The sequence below is a fragment of the Chelonoidis abingdonii genome, chromosome 2 (assembly GCF_003597395.2).
Source record: "Chelonoidis abingdonii isolate Lonesome George chromosome 2, CheloAbing_2.0, whole genome shotgun sequence".
Classification (NCBI taxonomy): domain Eukaryota; kingdom Metazoa; phylum Chordata; order Testudines; family Testudinidae; genus Chelonoidis; species Chelonoidis abingdonii.
This window is the reverse complement of record NC_133770.1, coordinates 153,025,112-153,042,138: the sequence shown is the minus strand read 5'-3', so window position 1 is coordinate 153,042,138 and position 17,027 is coordinate 153,025,112. Positions and strand designations below refer to the sequence as shown.

Here is a 17,027-nt window from a genome sequence, read left to right as displayed (position 1 = left end):
GGCCTATGGGGGGAGGAAGGGGGCCGGAATATACGAGAGAGACAGTTCTGTTCCTTCCCAGCTGCTCTTCATTGCTCTGGTGATGCAAAGCTGCCATAAAGCCAGCTCACCTGGCCTATATGCTCAGGCTGCTTTCTGCTGCTCCAGAACAGCTGAAGGTAGCAACAGCATCCCAGTGACTCTTCCCCTGAAAGTTTACTTATATATGGAAGGCTGATACTGTACATCTTCAAATCATTAGAAATATCACATGGAAATGTTATTTTGGGTTCCTGGCCAGGGTTCAGGTACGCAATTTTTACTAAGCTTTTTAAAGACCAAGGAATACCCACAAAATTACATTAAGAGGGAGTCAAGGTTACTCTTATCTGTTATTAGCAATTCAGGGTAAAATACATTACAGAGCTGATGTAATGATCACAAAAACAAGCACTCTAAGGCCCCCAAAAGTCAAACGTAAGATTAAATTTAAAAGAAAACCAAACATTTTATGGAATAGAAATGCACAGGGATCCCAAACAACCGTATTCTGCCCTGTATGACACAATAAAGACGAAAGAAAAAAAATCTTGTGTCTTTAAATATCAATTTAATCCAATATGGAATCACAAATACTAAAATGCATCATCATAGATGTTACAGGAGGCAATATATAAGAAGGAGGGTTAAAACGGATTTCAAAAAGCAGAGCACTAAATACTAGAAATTCCATAAGTAAATCAGAAGCAGAAAGCCTATGAGTGGACTGGTGGATCATCAGGGTTTAAAAAGCACAATTAAGGAAGATAAGGGCATTGTTGAGAAGCTAAATGACTTTTTTGCATCAGTATTGGAGAGAGACTCATCCTGGTCCCATCCTTGCCTGGTAATACGGATAAAGGTGCTATTAGTGACTGAGGCGTCAGAAGCAGAGGTGCTGAAAGAAATTGATAGTTTAAGAAGCAGTAAGTCACCAGACCCAGGTGGTCCATGCAAGAGCTCTGAAGGAGTTAAAGTATGAAGTGGCTGAGCTGTCAGCAAAGTTATGCAATCTCTCATTAAAAGCAACTACTGTACCAGAGGATTGGAAGGCTGTAAATGTTATACCTGTATTTTAAAAAGGTTCTAAGGGTGATCTGGGGAATAACAGACCTGTCAGCTGTACATCTGTACCTGGTAAATTTGTTGAAACAATAATTAAAAACAGAATAATAAGACGTGGACGAACATGACATGCTAGGATCTAACCAACATAGTTTCTCTGAAATAAAATTGTGTCTCACTAAAACTGCGTCTCACTCTTCTGTTGGAATTCTCTAAATGTGTCGATAAAGTAGGGAATAAAGGAGAAGATGACATCATTTATTTAGACTTTGAAAAAGGCTTCTGACAAAGTCTCTCAAGAGGCTACTACAGAAGCTAAATTTGACATGCAGTGAGAGGTAAAACATCGCCATAGATAAAAAAACTAGCAGGAGAAAAAGCAGGAATAAGTGGACCAAAAAAAAGTTAAAAGCAGGGGCGACAAGGCCTGTATCAGGGCCAGTTTTGTTTAATATATTTATTAATGGCCAGGAAAAGGGGGTGAACAGTGAGGGAGTAAAATCTGTAGATGACAAAGATATTTGGTTAAATCCAGACAGGACTGTGAGGAACTTCAGATTCAGGTGACTGGGCAACAAGATGGCAGATTTAGTTCAATACTTATAAATGCAAAGTAATACTCATTGAAAGAACACACTTTAATACACCTTATAGACTTCTGTATCAACTCAGAAAAAGACCCTGGATCTCACAGTGTGCGTAACGCAATGGAGAGCTCTGCTCCAGGTTCAGCTGCAGTCACATAAGCAACCAGGATGTTAGGCTGCATAAGGAATGGGATGGAGAATAACAGAGAGTACTAAAAAGCCATTACAGACACTAATACGGCAGCCTCATCTGGATCCTGTGTGCAGTACTGGGCACCCATATGAAAAAGGAAGTTGCGGAACTAGAGGGGTTCAGAGAAGGGTAATGAGAGTGATTAAAGGCCTGGTAAAAACTCTCCTATGAAGAAAGACGGAAATGATTGGCGTTGTTTCCCCACCTCATAATGTAAGAACAAGGGACAGTTCAATAAAACTGAAAGGTGAACAATTCAAAACTGAGGAAATGGAATACTTTTTCCACATGTGATTAGCCTGTGGAACTCATTACCACAGGAAGTCTTCAAGGCCAAGAATTTAGCAAGATAGAAAACGGGATTGGGCATATAAATGAACAACAAGAGAAACCAGAGTTAGAATAATTAATTATACAAACATCTTGGGAGGAATAGTCATCTTAGGCTTCAGTTTTAACCCATTCTTTAACAATTAGGGACTACGCTGGGGGGTCAGGTTATCCCCAAACTGCCTACTGTGGGGTCTCTTGCACGTTCCCTGTAATGCATCTGGTGCTGGTCACATTAAAGGACGAGATGCTGGAGTAGATGGACACAAGGCTGATCCAGTTTGGCAACAGCTTTGTATAAAAATATTGCTCGCGCATGCAGGGGTACAATCAGGAAGGCCAAGGCACAACTGGAGTTGCAGCTAGCCAGGGATGTGAAGGGTAACAAGAAGGGTTTACTCCAGATATGTTAGCAACAAGAAGAAAGTCAAGGAAAGCGTGGGTCCCTTGCTGAATGGGGGAAACACCCGAGTGACAGAGGATGTGGAAAAAGCTGAAGTACTCAATGCTTTTTTTGCCTCTGTCTTCACAAACAAGGTCAGCTCCCAGACTACTGCACTGAGCAGCACAGTATGAGGAGGAGGTGAGCAGCCCTCAGTGGTGAAAGAATAGGTTAAGGACTATTTAGAAACCTGGACATGCTGGCCGGATTTAATGCATCAGAGGGTGCTGAGGGAGTTGGCTGATATGATTGCAGAGCCATTGGCCATTATCTTTGAAAACTCGTGGTGATTGGGGGAGGTCCCGGACGATTGGAAAAAGGCAAATATAGTGCCCATCTTTAAAAAAGGAAAGAAGAAAAATCTGGAGAACTACAGACCGGTCAGCCTCACCTCAGTCCCTGGAAAAATCAAGGAGTAGGTCCTCAAGGAATCAATTCTGAAGCACTTGGAGGAGAGGAAGATGATCAGGAACAGTCAACATGGATTCACCAAGAGCAAGCCATGCCTGCCCAACTTGACTGCCTATGATAAGATAACTGGCTCAGTGGATATGGGGAAAGCAGTGGACATATTATTCCTTGACTTTAGCAAAGCTTTTGATACGGTCTCCCACAGTATTCTGGCCAGCGAGTTAAAAAAAGAATGGATTGGATGAATGGACTGTAAGGTGGATAGAAAGCTGGCTAGATTGTCATGATCAACAGGTAGTGATCAACAGCTCGATTTCTAGCTGGCTGCCGGTATCAAGTGGAGTGCCCCAGGGGTCGTTCCTAGGGCCCATTTTGTTCAACATGTTCATTAATGATCTGGATGATGGGATGGATTGCACCCTCAGCAAGTTCGCAGATGACACTAAACTTGGGGGAGAGATAGATACGCTGGAGGGTAGGGATAGGGTCCCGAGTGACCTAGACAAGTTGGAGGATTGGGCCAAAAGAAATCTGATGAGGTTCAACAAGAACAAGTGCAGAGTCCTGCACTTCGGATGAAACAATCCCATACAGTGCTACAGGCCGGGGACCGACTGGCTAAGCGGCAGTTCTGCAGAAAAGGACCTAGAGATTACAATGGACAAGAAGCTAGATATGAGTGGGCAGTGCGTTCTCGTTGCCAAGAAGGCTAATGGCATATTGGGCTGCATTGGTAGGAGCATTGCCAGCAGATCGAGGGACATGATCATTCCCCTCTATTCAGCACTGATGAAGCCACATCTGGAGTATTGCATCCAGTTTTGGGGGGCCCCCAATACAGAAAGGATGTGGACAATTGGAGACAGTCCAGCGGAGGGCAATGAAAATGATCAGGGGGCTGGAGCACATGACTTAAGAGGAGAGGCTGATGGAACTGGGCTTATTTAGTCTGCAGAAGAGAAAAGTGAGGGGGGATTTGATAGCAGCCTTCAACTACCTGAAGAGGGTTCCAAAGAGGATGGAGCTCGGCTGTTCTCAGTGGTGGCAGATGACAGAACAAGGAGCAATGGTCTCAAGTTGCAGTGCGGGAGGTCTAGGTTGGATATTAGGAACAACTATTTCACTAGGAGGGTGGTGAAATCTCCATCCTTAGAGATTTTTAAGCCCAGCTTGACAAAGCCCTGGCTAGGATGATTTATTCATAGATTCATAGATTCTAGGACTGGAAGGGACCTCGAGAGGACATCGAGTCCAGTCCCCTGCCCTCAGGGCAGGACCAAATACTGTCTAGACCATCCCTGATAGACAGTTATCTAACCTACACTTAAATATCTCCAGAGATGGAGATTCCACAACCTCCCTAGGCAATTTATTCCAGTGTTTAACCACCCTGATAGTTAGGAACGTTTTCCTAATGTCCAACCTAAACCTCCCTTGCTGCAGTTTAAGCCCATTGCTTCTTGTTCTATCCTTAGAGGCTAAGGTGAACAAGTTTTCTCCCTCCTCCTTATAACACCCTTTTAGATACCTGAAAACAGCTATCATGTCCCCTCTGTCTTCTCTTTTCCAAATTAAACAAACCCAATTCTTTCAGCCTTCCTTTGTAGGTCATGTTCTCTGGACCTTTAATCATTCTTGTTGCTCTTCTCTGGACCCTCTCCAATTTTTCCACATCTTTCTTGAAATGCGGTGCCCAGAACTGGACACAATACTCCAGTTGAGGCCTAACCAGTGCAGAGTAGAGCGGAAGAATGACTTCCTGTGTCTTGCTCACAACATTTAGTTGGGGTTGGTCCTGCTTTGAGCAAGGGGTTGGATTAGATAACCTCCTGGGCTCTCTTCCAGCCCTAATCTTCTATGATTCTATCACATGGTGTCACTTCAGGGCAGAGTTAAGGTTGTTTGGATAGCCTATCTGCATTTCTAGACCTTATCATGCTTGGATTTCTTTTAAGTTAAAGTTAAACTTGGAATTTCCTGGGTTTCTCATGCTGGTCTGGAGGCTACCCACAAGAGCCCTGTCAGGTATTTGATCCTAAATGACTTATGTGCTCTCCACTCTCCAACTATAGGTTAACATAGTTTTTGTCGGTAATATCTCAAAAAAATAGTGATTGCGGAGGCGAGAGGGAACTCAGTGGACACTTGAAGCATGTGGAACCTGGTCCAATCCACGGCAGGCACAGGGAACAACAGCACAGAACTGGGAAGGGTCCAGCTGCAGCAGCAATTCCGATTCAGTCGGTTGGGAAGGTGCAGAATTCTACGCTTGCAGAGGGAAATCTGCCACAGTAGGTGAGAAGCAGGAGGCGCGAGGAAAGGAAAGGTTATAGGGTGAATTTTGATCCTTACTGTGGTACCAGCCAGCCCAATGCATGAGGAATTTGGCCAACAGCGCCAGGAGACAGCGGGTAATAAGGAGATAGTTCTGAAGGGTGAGGTGGTCGTGGAATTCCTATGATGGAGGAGAAAAAAAACAACAGGCATTAAATCACTGTAATGGCATCCCGGGGTCACAGCTGTCAGGTTAGGCTGCTCACACTCCTGTACTACCTCGCCAGTACACTGAACGCAGGAACCGTGCTCTGTAAAAGGGTGTGCATGCTCCAATACCATAGTGTGGTATTTCTTCCTGGCTAGTCCTGGTACTCTGAGCTGGTATCTCCTGGCAGTCTGCTCAACACAGGGAGATGTTCTTCCCAAAGGGGCCGTCCAAGCAGGATGGCTGAGCACCGAGCTCACTGCAAAAGGAGGAAAGACACCCTCCTACACACACACGTAACAACCTTTAATGCTGCCCAGCCAGGACCTGAGACTCAAGGCTAATACCCAGTTTGCCCCACTCCTCACACTGCCTGCCTTGTGCTGGTTACCAGGGGCCAGGGAAAGCCGGGGGCATAGGAAGTACATCGGTTCACAGGGTGTGAGCTCTTCATATCGGTTTACCGCAGGACTTGCTGATTTCTGCACAAACAAGAAGCCCCATGGCCACAGCCAGGTCTTTACAAGTCCTGCCCTGGACAAGATGCAGGATCAGGCTCCTCCTAGGTGTGGCCGAGGCAGGGAGGGTACAGTACCCCATAATAGGCAAGCAAGCCTGATGTGTGGGTGAGATGGCAGCAGGGAAAATCCTACTGTCCTGGTTTTGCAGGTGTCAGAGGAGAGAGCACTTGTAGGTACTCCCACATCTGAAGTGTACTGCCGCTCTTCTGGTAAAGAGACACGTGACCATTGCTTGTCCACCAGAGAGTGCTTTGAGCTGAATGGCATATCCCCTTTGTACTGTCACCAGTGTTCTCTGTCACCTGGAAACAGGTCAGATGTTCGCCAAAGAGAATGGATAAGGGTCTGATGGTAAAAACCGTCCCAGGCTGTCTGTTGTCTGTCCAATGCTAGCTGTGTGTTTCAGCCAACATCCTGCAGGTGGTTAGCCTGCGTACTGCTGCTTCACTCAACTCCTTTGCTGGGAGTGTTTTCCGACAGGGCGGGGAGAAGCAGATGAAAGCTGGGAGTGGAACCACGTATACCAATTCCGGTAGAAAGGCTGTGTCAGGCCAAGCAATCTAGCCAAGGAATCGCTGAATTAATAGCTGGTCCCTCAAACAGCAGGTCAAAGACCCTCATGTGCACATTGGCTGATGAAGGCTGCCCATGCTGTGTCCCGTGAGGCATGGGCAGCCTTCCAGGAATGACATGACTAGTCTGGATCCTCTCTGAATGGGAAGTGCTTGACCTAGAAATAAACACTGTATTGTGCCAGGATGGCTTGGTAACTTGCAATCTTCCTGGCTAAGCCAGCCAATAACTACATAGGTACATCCCCTACCAAGTATGTCTAGCCTCTCTGCATCCTCAGACAAGCTGAGTCTTGCATCTCCCAAAGCCAACTGCTGCTTTAATGTCAGCACAGCCAGGACCACAGATCCCTTTTGAGTAGCTTGTGAGATTTGGTGGGTTTTCCTTTAATATCTGATGCAGCAGCAGTTCACTGTGGATGATGGTCCTTGAGTCAGATAGTTAGTACCAGATGGCATTGCAAGAGTTAGGAAAGTCAAAAAGCCTCTGCAGCAAAGTCACAAATCTGGAAGGGAAACCGCCCAAAGATTTCTATGGTCCTTGCTAGTATCCTAGTTCTATACCTCATCTGTCCCTGTGTCTGACAAACTCACTCTGGGAACCCCCTTACATGCCAGCTTCTGTGCCCCAACAGCTCACCTGTCTTTGGATCGATCTCTGGTGAGAGGTGGGAAGGAGGTGAGCCCGGGGAGAAGTGGTCGCTGCTGTACGTGATGAGTGGGGTCAGCGGGTGCATGTGATGCGCGTGCTGCACCACGGGCACTTTGTTCGACTGCAAGAGAAAAGGAAGAAAGCATTTGTACTTGAAAAATAAATGCAGAATCCTCTGCAGAAGGAAACAAAAGAGCAGGGCAGAGAGGGATCCGGGTACGAATTTCAAAAGGACCCAAGTGACGTAGGAGTCCTCTGTCCAACAGCGATCTAGGGTAAAATTATCAAAGACAGCTAAGTCCCATTTTCACAGGTGAATTAGACATTTAGGGGTCTGAGTCCCATGGACATTCAATGAGATTTAGGCTCCTAAGTGGCAAAGCCACTTCTGAAAGTGGGTCTCAGGTACTTTTGAAAGTTTTACCCTTGCTGACCTGTAGTTTAGCTGCAGGGATGACACATCCCAGAACTGCTGCCTCTACATCCACCAGAATCCCTCGCTGCACCCAGATGGAGGGTTTCATCTCTACAGTGCATTTCCTTTCCTCATATGCTACTGGAATGTTCACTGTGTTTTTGTAAAAAGAGATACTGTGGGATGCTCTGGAGGTTACCTCCCTTCACAGACTCAGCTCTCTGGCATATCAGGTCCTCCATTTCTAAAATTATACCAACCCCAGCTTTCACATAGCCGGAGATCTCCTCCACAGTCTGGATATCCTGTGTCACCCACACAACCTTCACACTAGCAGGCGAGTGATCAAACAGTTCTCACCAACACCATGCTCCCAGCTGTCTGCATTCCTGATCCACTCCTCGATCACGCTGGCCTCTCTGCTTCTCCCAACATAACAACATAAGAACGGCCATACTGGGTCAGACCAAAGGTCCATCTAGCCCAGTATCCTGTCTACTGACAGTGGCCAGTGCCAGGTGCCCCAGAGGGAATGAACAGAACTGGTAACCATCAAGTGATTCATCCCCTGTCACCCATTCCCAGCTTCTGGCAGACAGAGGCAAGGGACGCCATCCCTGCCCATCCTGGCTAATAGTCATTGATGGGCCTATCCTCCATGAACTTATCTAGTTCCAATTGTGTCCCCCTGCCCTGGAGCGACCCCTCGGTGTGTGAGGAATCATCAGCCTCCACTAGCGTAGTCACAAAGAGGTCCATCCCAACTAGATGCCCTTCCATCATGTGACTGGCTCCCTCAAGTGGAAGATCAGGGATGTTAATTCAGTGGCTTACTCCACAACGTCTTTCTATGCCTCCTCTGTACACAACGTCTTTCTATGCCTCCTCTGTAGATTGTTCCCTCTCTCTGCTCCTCCAGCTCACCAACTCTGCTCTCCAGCTGTTGCATTTGGGCCCTGCAGGCCAGGAGCTGCTTGCTCTGGGTGCATAGCCACTTGGCCACAAGGCAAACAGCTGTTCATTCTGTACTCTGTGCAATTCACTGCGGACTGGTGGAGCTTACAAATTCAGATGCTTCATCCACAAAGCTTGCAAACACTCCATGAGCTGGCACACATGAGCTGGCACATGCACCCGAGCGCATCCTTTACTGCACATGCGCTGTATGTAGTTTTCAAGAGGGCATCTCTGTTCAATCTAAAGCAATTCTTTTCAGCCTCGTCCTGCTCTATCTCACAGAAGATCTACGTCCAGGCCAAGTTCTCAGGTTTCAGGCATGACCTTTCCCCTGTAGCCTGCAGAAAAGTGACATTAGTCAATCTTCTAGAACTCAACACGCCTCGAGGGGTTTTACTCAAATGTACAAGAATGAAAAATTCACTTTGGGCAGCGGCCAACCCTGGAAAACGTCAGACCCAGAGGCAAACACTTTGCAACGCTCACAGTGAGCGGGAACCAGGGGTTATAACGACCGCAGTTTTGCAATCTTAGCGATAGAGGATGGAATAAATAAGGGCTGGCAGGTGATGGGGATGAGAAAGGGATCAGAGCAAACACTGCATGGGATGGGGGGAAGCTGACTGAAATACCAGAGTATCTAATCCCTCGTGTGCGCTGGGGTTTCCAGTGACAGGTTTTGAATCATGAACTCTCACAGCACAGAGAGAACCAAACAGCCTCAGTCTGTCCAGCTGCAGGATTGAAACAACCATCTCTTGAAGGAAGGGCTGGATGCTCCAGAACAAATGGAGATGGGTATTTCTGTATTCCCTCTTGGCTTCCTCCCTAAGAAAATTATTTTGAACACAACTTAAAAGGTCACCTGCAAAGAAAAAAGTTAACCAGGGCTTGGGTCCTTTTTAACTCCTTTATGATGGTTATAGAATGCCTGAAATATATCTTTTTTTCCTGCTTGCTTTTTACATTGGAAATACAAGTCTTGTCTGCCCTGGAAGACTCGATGGCCACTGGAGAATTAGTGAAATTGCGACCTCGCAGAAGAAAGGAAACTGGAAGCCGACCAATTGAGAGGCATTAGGAAATACCCATCTCATTTGCCTTTGGAGAATCCAATCCTTAGTCCAAGGGATCATGGCCTCAAGCCTGCAGTTGCATTTTAGGTAGGCCCATTAAAACTCCTTTAAAACTTAATTTGTTTTTGTTAACCTCTACTTTGTTCCAATGCTTAATGAACAATTCAGGAGGAAAAACCATCTTTGTTAATTTCAGAACCCAGCTTTCAACAAACAGGTGAGAGTTCACAAGAAAGATCTGATGCCTCACAACAAAATTCTCCAGCAAAACCGGGAGAGACCTGTGACGAACTGGGAATGTTCTTAATGTTTGCTCTGAATACTGTGTTGGTGCCTCAGTGTCCCCTAGGCAGTTCTTAATATCTAGGTGGTGGGATAAGGGTGTGTGATTGCTTCAGAGCAAAGGGCCAGTGCACCTAAATGCCTGGCACTGTCTCCTGGCAACTGATGGCCTGGGGCCCCCCTCTGCAAAGGTGCCAGCTGAAGGTGTTGGAGACAAAGAGGTCAGGTGACCTCCTGGCCCGGGGAAAGGGGCTAAGCAGAGAGGAGGGGCTGGAGGGGAATGTTAGTCTGGAGCTGCCTGGGGACGAGGAGTGAAGTGCAGACCTGGGGGTCTGGCTCACTGACTCCCAGAATGGACCCGTCCGAGGGGTCCAGTTCTCTGTATCTACAAGCTCTGTTTTAGACCCTGTTCCTGTCATCGAATAAACCTCTGTGTTACTGGCTGAGGGAAAGTCACGTCTGACTGCAAAGTGAGGGTGCAGGACCCTACGGCTTCCCCAGGACCCCGCCGGGGTGGGCTCACTGTGGGAAGCACACAGAGGGGCAGAGGATGCTGAATGCTCCAAGGAGAGACCCAGGAGGTGAAGACATGTGAGCTTCTTGCCCTGAACAAGTCTGCTCCAAGGGAGAGGAGGCTCCCCAAAGTCCTGACTGGCGTGGTGGGGAGCTGTTGCAGAGCATCGCCCGGTGACTCCGTGACAAGACCAAATCTGGTACAACGCTGAGTGTTTAAGAAACACCACCAAACCCTCCCAGGCATCTTCCTGCAGCAAAACCAAGAATAATTACAAAACATTTCTTTGCAGCCACTAACAGTGATTAGTATTTGGCTGGGCTTGGCAGCTACCTAACATAGAGGGACAGACACACAGAACAGGAGCCTTGCTAAGTGCTGGGAGATGCCACAGAAAAGACTCGGAATGCAGTTTATGTCACTCCACCCCATCCCAAGCATGAGCACATGGGAACCCATCTGCCCACTATCCCCACGGGTCTAGGGGGCACTGAGACCTTAGGCCAAAATGCTCATAACTGGGATGCCTGAAGTTATGATGCCTTGAACTCATGCAGTACTTCAGCACCAGCATAAAACTGGCCTGATTCTCAAGGGCTTGGAGCACACACAGCCTCCATTAAAGGCAGTGGGAATTGTGCTCTCGCCAGCTCTGAAAACCAGGCCTCTTACTTAGGTGCCTAATTTTAGGCCCACAGATTTGAAAACGTCATCCTTAATGTGTCATTGCAACCCTTTATCTGCCTTTATTTGTGACCCAGGCTTATCACCTGATACCGCACCAGATGCAGGCACCCACAGAAACCTCTTCTTTCTCTTCTTGTCTGAAGTCTTGTAGCCATGTAGGTCCCAGGATACAAGAGAGATAAGGTGGGTGTGGCCATATCTTTTACTGGACCAACTTCTGCTGGTGAAGCTCCACTTCGAGCTCCACAGAGCAGAAGAGATAAGAGAGATTACCTCACTTGTCTTGTCTCTCCTTTTCTCTTGTCACTCAGAATTGATGCTTACATTTTCACTTCCTGTTTGACATATTTACAGTTTCTAAAACCAGAAGGGACCTTTACAGTCATCTGATCTGACCTCCCATACAGCACAGGTCAAAGAATGTCACCCAGTGATCCCAGCATCCAGCCCAAGAACTCCTGGCTGAATGAGAGCATGTCTTTTAGAAAGAGATTCCATATCCCTAGGTTATTGTTCCACTGGTTAATTACTCTCACATAAAACTTTGCTCTTTATGGTGTGGTTTCCAGAAGGTGTATATGGTCTGGGGGTTATAACAAGAGACACTAAACTGAGGGAGAGTGTTGGGTGGAGATTCTGCCTGTGATATGTGCCTGGTCAGGTGGACCAGATGCAGCTACAGGAAGAAAAAGCAAGCTGTGCATGCAGGGAATCCTCCAGCCAAAGCTGTTCAGGAAATTTAGTGTACAATCAAGCAGAGAAGCACTTACTAAGTGTGCAGGCGATGGAGATCTGCTATCTTTCAGCGTAGCACCAGCCGGAACGTCAAGAAGCGGCCACTTCATCTGCAGGTACTGGAAGAAACCCAGATTTAAAAGGATGAAACAACAACTCTGTAAGGAAAGGGGACTCCCCTAAGCCCAGCTGCTTTCACAAGAGGGATTTGTGGAGCATGTCAGAAGTTTGGCATTTAAAACAATTCTGATACTGCAGGGCCTGTGTCCCGGCTCTGGTCACTTCCAAGGTCAGTGGAGGGTTACAATAATATAGTAATGCCAAACTATAGTCACACAACAGCCAGCTTTAACCACAGCAGGCCTTGAGGAATTGTGAGTTTGTGAGCATCTCTTAGCCAGCTCAGCTAGGAGCAGCTGGAAGGCATGAGCATTTTGCACTAGGGTGATACACTTCTCTCACCCAAACCCTCCTCGCCCCCACCAAACAGGCCAAGTCCTCCCAATAAATGACTCAGCCATTCTGTGGAAGGTATAGAAAGGGAGCATCTCTCTGCTCGTGAGCCATCTGCATGGTCCCAGTGTGGAGCGGCATGCACTTGGACATGGGAACTCTAAGCTGCACCCACACCACCTCCCCTTCTTTAATTACACAGCTTGCTCCCTTATCACAATCTACCAGCAACAAGTTCCCCCTCTAGTTTCCCCTAGTGGATCATTCCACAACCTCCTGCTCTTAAGTAATAGGCTGTGATTAGCTAAGCTCTGGTCACCCTGGGGCCGACAGGATCTACAGGTCAAGTGTGTATCCCCCTACCAGTTTTGTTCTCATGTACCATACTGGAGTCACAGGTCTCCACGCAGCGTGGATCTGTATACAACATAGACACCAACTCCCATGTCCGGGATATTGTTTCACAATCCTCCCAACTACTCCATCTCCATTAAAGACTAATGCATTTAAGGGCAGCCTGTAAAATCTGCACACAACCCTGCTCCCTGAAAATCTGGCTGCTGACCATGGAAGTGCAGTGGACGGGACCCTCTGCTCAGCAGCCGCACGACGCCCTTGTCTGAGTTCTGCAGGAGGCAGTACTACGTGAAGGCTCAGGCATCCTCCAGCAGGGCTGAGCTGAGACAGGGCTGACGAATGGTCAGGGAGATTGTGTTCCCGTGGGATCTTGCTGTGCTGACTCCTCAAAGACACTGGCATTGTGTCTTGAGGAGTCAAGTAGAGTCCTCCGTAGGAGTATTTTTTTTAATCCCATTCTCACCCGTTCTTGCATTGTTTCTTGCATTTTTATCCCGCTCTGACCCACAAAGCCATTAAATCTCACAAACTTCACGAGAGATTCCCCCATGCTACTAAAAACACAAACCCCAAAACGCTCAATTAATACACACAAACACATAGAGAATTCAGACACAATTTTTACAACTAAAAGAATAAAACAAATCTTGCTTAAACCATGTCAAAAACTACTTTAACTCTGTTATAACAGACACCAAATCTCTTCCAATCCCTCGCCTAAATTTAAGTATTAAAACCCTAATTTAAGAAAAGAAAAACGGGTGTTTCCAGAGGCAGAACAGGGAATGGAATCCAAGTCTCCTGCGTCCCAGCCCAGTGCTCTGTCCACTAGGCCACACCATCTCCAGCACAGTCAATCCCAAATGTTATAAAATCCTGAGTCAGCAGCAGCCCCCTGCCCCCCATCATGAGATTACCTTAAAAGCCATGAAATTTTAAGATAACGCATTTTAGGCTCTATTTATTTGCCTTCTGGGTCAGTGCTTTTCTGTTTTGTTTTTTGAATCTTAGGGTGCACTGGGGTCACATTTTCAAGCTTTTCTCACCAAGCAGGAGAGCCAGAAACTTATTTCTCTTTAAAAAAAAACTCCAACAACCTCAAAATGGAGATTCTTATGTATTCACATGACTCCAGAAGTTGAGGCTTTAAGAAAAACACCAATCATCATAAGAACTGCATCATGCTTTTTACAGCTGTGTCCAAGGACCAACACAGAGTTGCTAGGCACTGTACAAACACAAAGTACAAGACCAGAGTTAGCAACACACAGTTTTTATGAATGGACATGCGGTGTTCAGCAGTGTTCCCTGGAGTAGTCACTATTCTGGCTGTGAGTCGTCACCTAGCTCTCATAGCAGCCCCCGGCAACTCGAGAGCCAAAACTATTTCCGGGATCACTTCCAAGTCCTAATAATAATTGCTGTTTGTGATGCTGCTGCTTGACTCTCTCCCCCCAGGGTTCTGGGGACTGATGGCAGCTGCCACTCTGCTGTGGCAGGCATCCAGCTGTTCTGGGCGGGTGTTCTGCCAAGCAGTGAAGACTGCAACATGACAGACGCTTGAGGCCTGAGTGTATGGGCTCAAACCTACTGATTGTGTGTCTGGCAGAGCACCTGCTGGGCCAGCATTACCAACAGGAGGGTCAATGCCGCCACGCCCAGTGCAGATTGGAAAAACACAACCCTGCATGCTCTCCTGGCCGATGCCCTCCCTCGCTCTCTCTGGGTTTGTGGCCTTCAAGAGAAGGCAGCGTGCCATGGCCTGCCTCGACCATGGGCCGGTCCTCCCAACACAACCTGAAAAGTCCTCACTCACTTCAGCTGGTCTTAGGTGCCCGTGGTATTCTGATCTGTCACACGGCTCTGGCTCTCTGTGCAAAGCAGGGTCTCACCTGACATGTACAGTGGAGTCGCATCACAGGCACATTTAACTTAAGCGATTTTAACTATACGCGCTCAACAAAATAAAAAACAAAAAACAATTTAAATACTGTACCTGCAGTGCGGGTGATTCCACCCATCATTCCACTCAATGAGCGTTTGACTATAAGTGATTTTCACCTTATACGCTGACTTCAGAACCTAACCTCTGCATAAGATGCGACTCCCCTGTAAACCTCCATCCCCTGGACCCATGAGCCTAGGAAGCCGGCTCCCTGCACAAACAACCCTGTGATAAATCTGCCTCTAGCAAGAAGGGCTACGCTGATCTTTCACAAGGCCATCAGGTTCACACTCTGAAATGGGCTCTGGCATTCTCCACTTGTTTGGTTTAGCTGATAGAACACAGCTTGTCTCAGGGACGGCAGGGGAAGAGACCATAAATCCAAGTGCTCAGCCAGGGTCTCCTCTTTTCAATGCAGATGCCACTTCATTTCCAAAGAGGATGGCCCAATCGTTAGTGGCTATCCTAGGAGTTGGGAGACTCAGGATCAAGTCTTTACTCTGCCATAGACTCCCTGGGTGACCCTGGGCAAGTCACCTAATCTCTCTATGCTTCAGTTCCCCATCTTCCCAATGGGAACAGCAATTCCCTAGCTCTCGGGTATGTTGTGAGGGCTAGATCCATTAAAGGCTGTGAGGTGCTCTGATACTATGATGACCAGACCAGATAAATACTTTAGACAGATAAGATTCTGAGTGCTGTAGCCCCAGTTTGATCTTTAACATGACCACAACCCTCCACCAACAGTTTGGTAGGACGTGCACTTGAGCTACCAACATATGGAGTACATTTCAAGGCATTCACTCCTACACATGACACCCTGCTTTCATAGAATATCAGGGTTGGAAGGGACCTCAGGAGGTATCTAGTCCAACCCTGTGCTCAAAGCAGGACCAATTCCCAGCCAGATTTTTTTGCCCCAGATCCCTAAATGGCCCCCTCAAGGATTGAACTCACAACCCTGGGTTTAACAGGCCAATGCTCAAACCACTGAGCTATCCCTTCCCCCCTTCACCTTACTTGACACCTACACATCTCCTCCCTCCTGTTCACAACCCTAGCGCCACCCACGTTGTAACAAGACAGACAAGCGCTGTCTATTGCTTTGCTCTGGTCTATACACAGGGGCTGGCGTCGGGCTGCGGCCTGTTGGTGGGACAGGGCGAGTGAGGAGAGGTTATTGCTGGGAATTTGTAAGCATATGTCATAATGGCTGGAGAGTGAGCAGGAAAAAGAGCTTGGTTTGCTCATGCCCTGGAAATTCCTTCAGTCACTAATTGATCAGTAGTGATTTTAGGGACATCTGCTGCGGGGTTAAGACAGCACGCCTGGGGTGACCATCAGGGAGAAAGCCTGTGTGGTTCCTGGGGGACGCAACATGGCCAGACAGGTACACTGGGGTGGCAGTGTACTGTGTAGGGTGAATTGTGTCAATAGTTGGTGAGATTTCACGCCTGGGGCTAGGATGTTCTTACACCCCACTCCTCCACCATAATGCACTAACAAAGCTGATCTCCCCCAAACCCCAGTAATCCCCTGCCATCATCCTTTCTCTCTACTTCTGCTGCCACCTGCTGTGAGGGTGTTGGCAGAAACATGGAATCCTTAGCATGGGATTTTGTGTGCTGAGGTGGGGCTAGGGCTGGCTGGCAAGGGCCCTGTGCCTCTGCATCGAGTTGTCAGCATTCAAACAGCATTCCTACACACACAACAGCACTGTCTTGGGGAGTTTTTGATGCCCTCGGGCTGGCTCATCTGCCTAGGTGCTGGGACTCTGGTCTCTCACCCTTCCCCCAGGCTCCTGCAATGGAGCAAGTCAGCATGCACACACCCGGTGCTTTGGAAGGGCCAATTTCACAAGCTGGAAACAATTATGAGCCAAATCAGATGGGAGAAAAAAATGTAAAGAGAAAAATGTCAGTGAAAATTGGGAACTGCTTAAGAACATTTTTCTAAATGTCCTCAAAGCTATTATCTCACAATCAAGAATGCTACGATGGTTTTGTTGTTGTTTTTTTAAATTGCCTAACTTAAAAGGGAAGCGAAAGTGGTAATAAAAAAAAAATGTGTAACAAATAAAAAAGGACAACAATATGTGACAAAAGGGGAAGTTGATAGCAAGGAATATAAATTTGAAACTAGGAACTGTAGAAAATTGATAATGGAAGAAAAAGACACAAAGAGAAATGTATGGTTAGCAGAGTTAAGGACAATAAGGAGTTTTAAAAAATATATCAGAAGCAAAAAGAACCCTAAAGATGGAAATGGTAGAATTGTGAATAATAATGTAAAGAAAGCAAAAAAGTGTTCAATAATATTTCTGTTCTATATTT

General features: G+C 47.0%; 1 protein-coding gene across 2 annotated transcripts in view; it reads right to left on the bottom strand.

Moving 5' to 3' along the window:
• The window catches only part of TCF7L1 (transcription factor 7 like 1), a 130,532-nt gene that overhangs the window by 12,126 nt on the left and 101,379 nt on the right, over window positions 1-17,027 (bottom strand). For both annotated transcript variants that reach the window (XM_032773400.2, XM_075062717.1), the window contains 3 exons: window positions 11,975-12,058; window positions 7,262-7,394; window positions 5,399-5,501 (listed from right to left, as the gene is read on the bottom strand). In XM_032773400.2, the coding sequence (XP_032629291.1) occupies window positions 5,399-5,501; window positions 7,262-7,394; window positions 11,975-12,058 (320 nt within the window). The remainder of the gene's footprint in view (window positions 1-5,398; window positions 5,502-7,261; window positions 7,395-11,974; window positions 12,059-17,027) is intronic.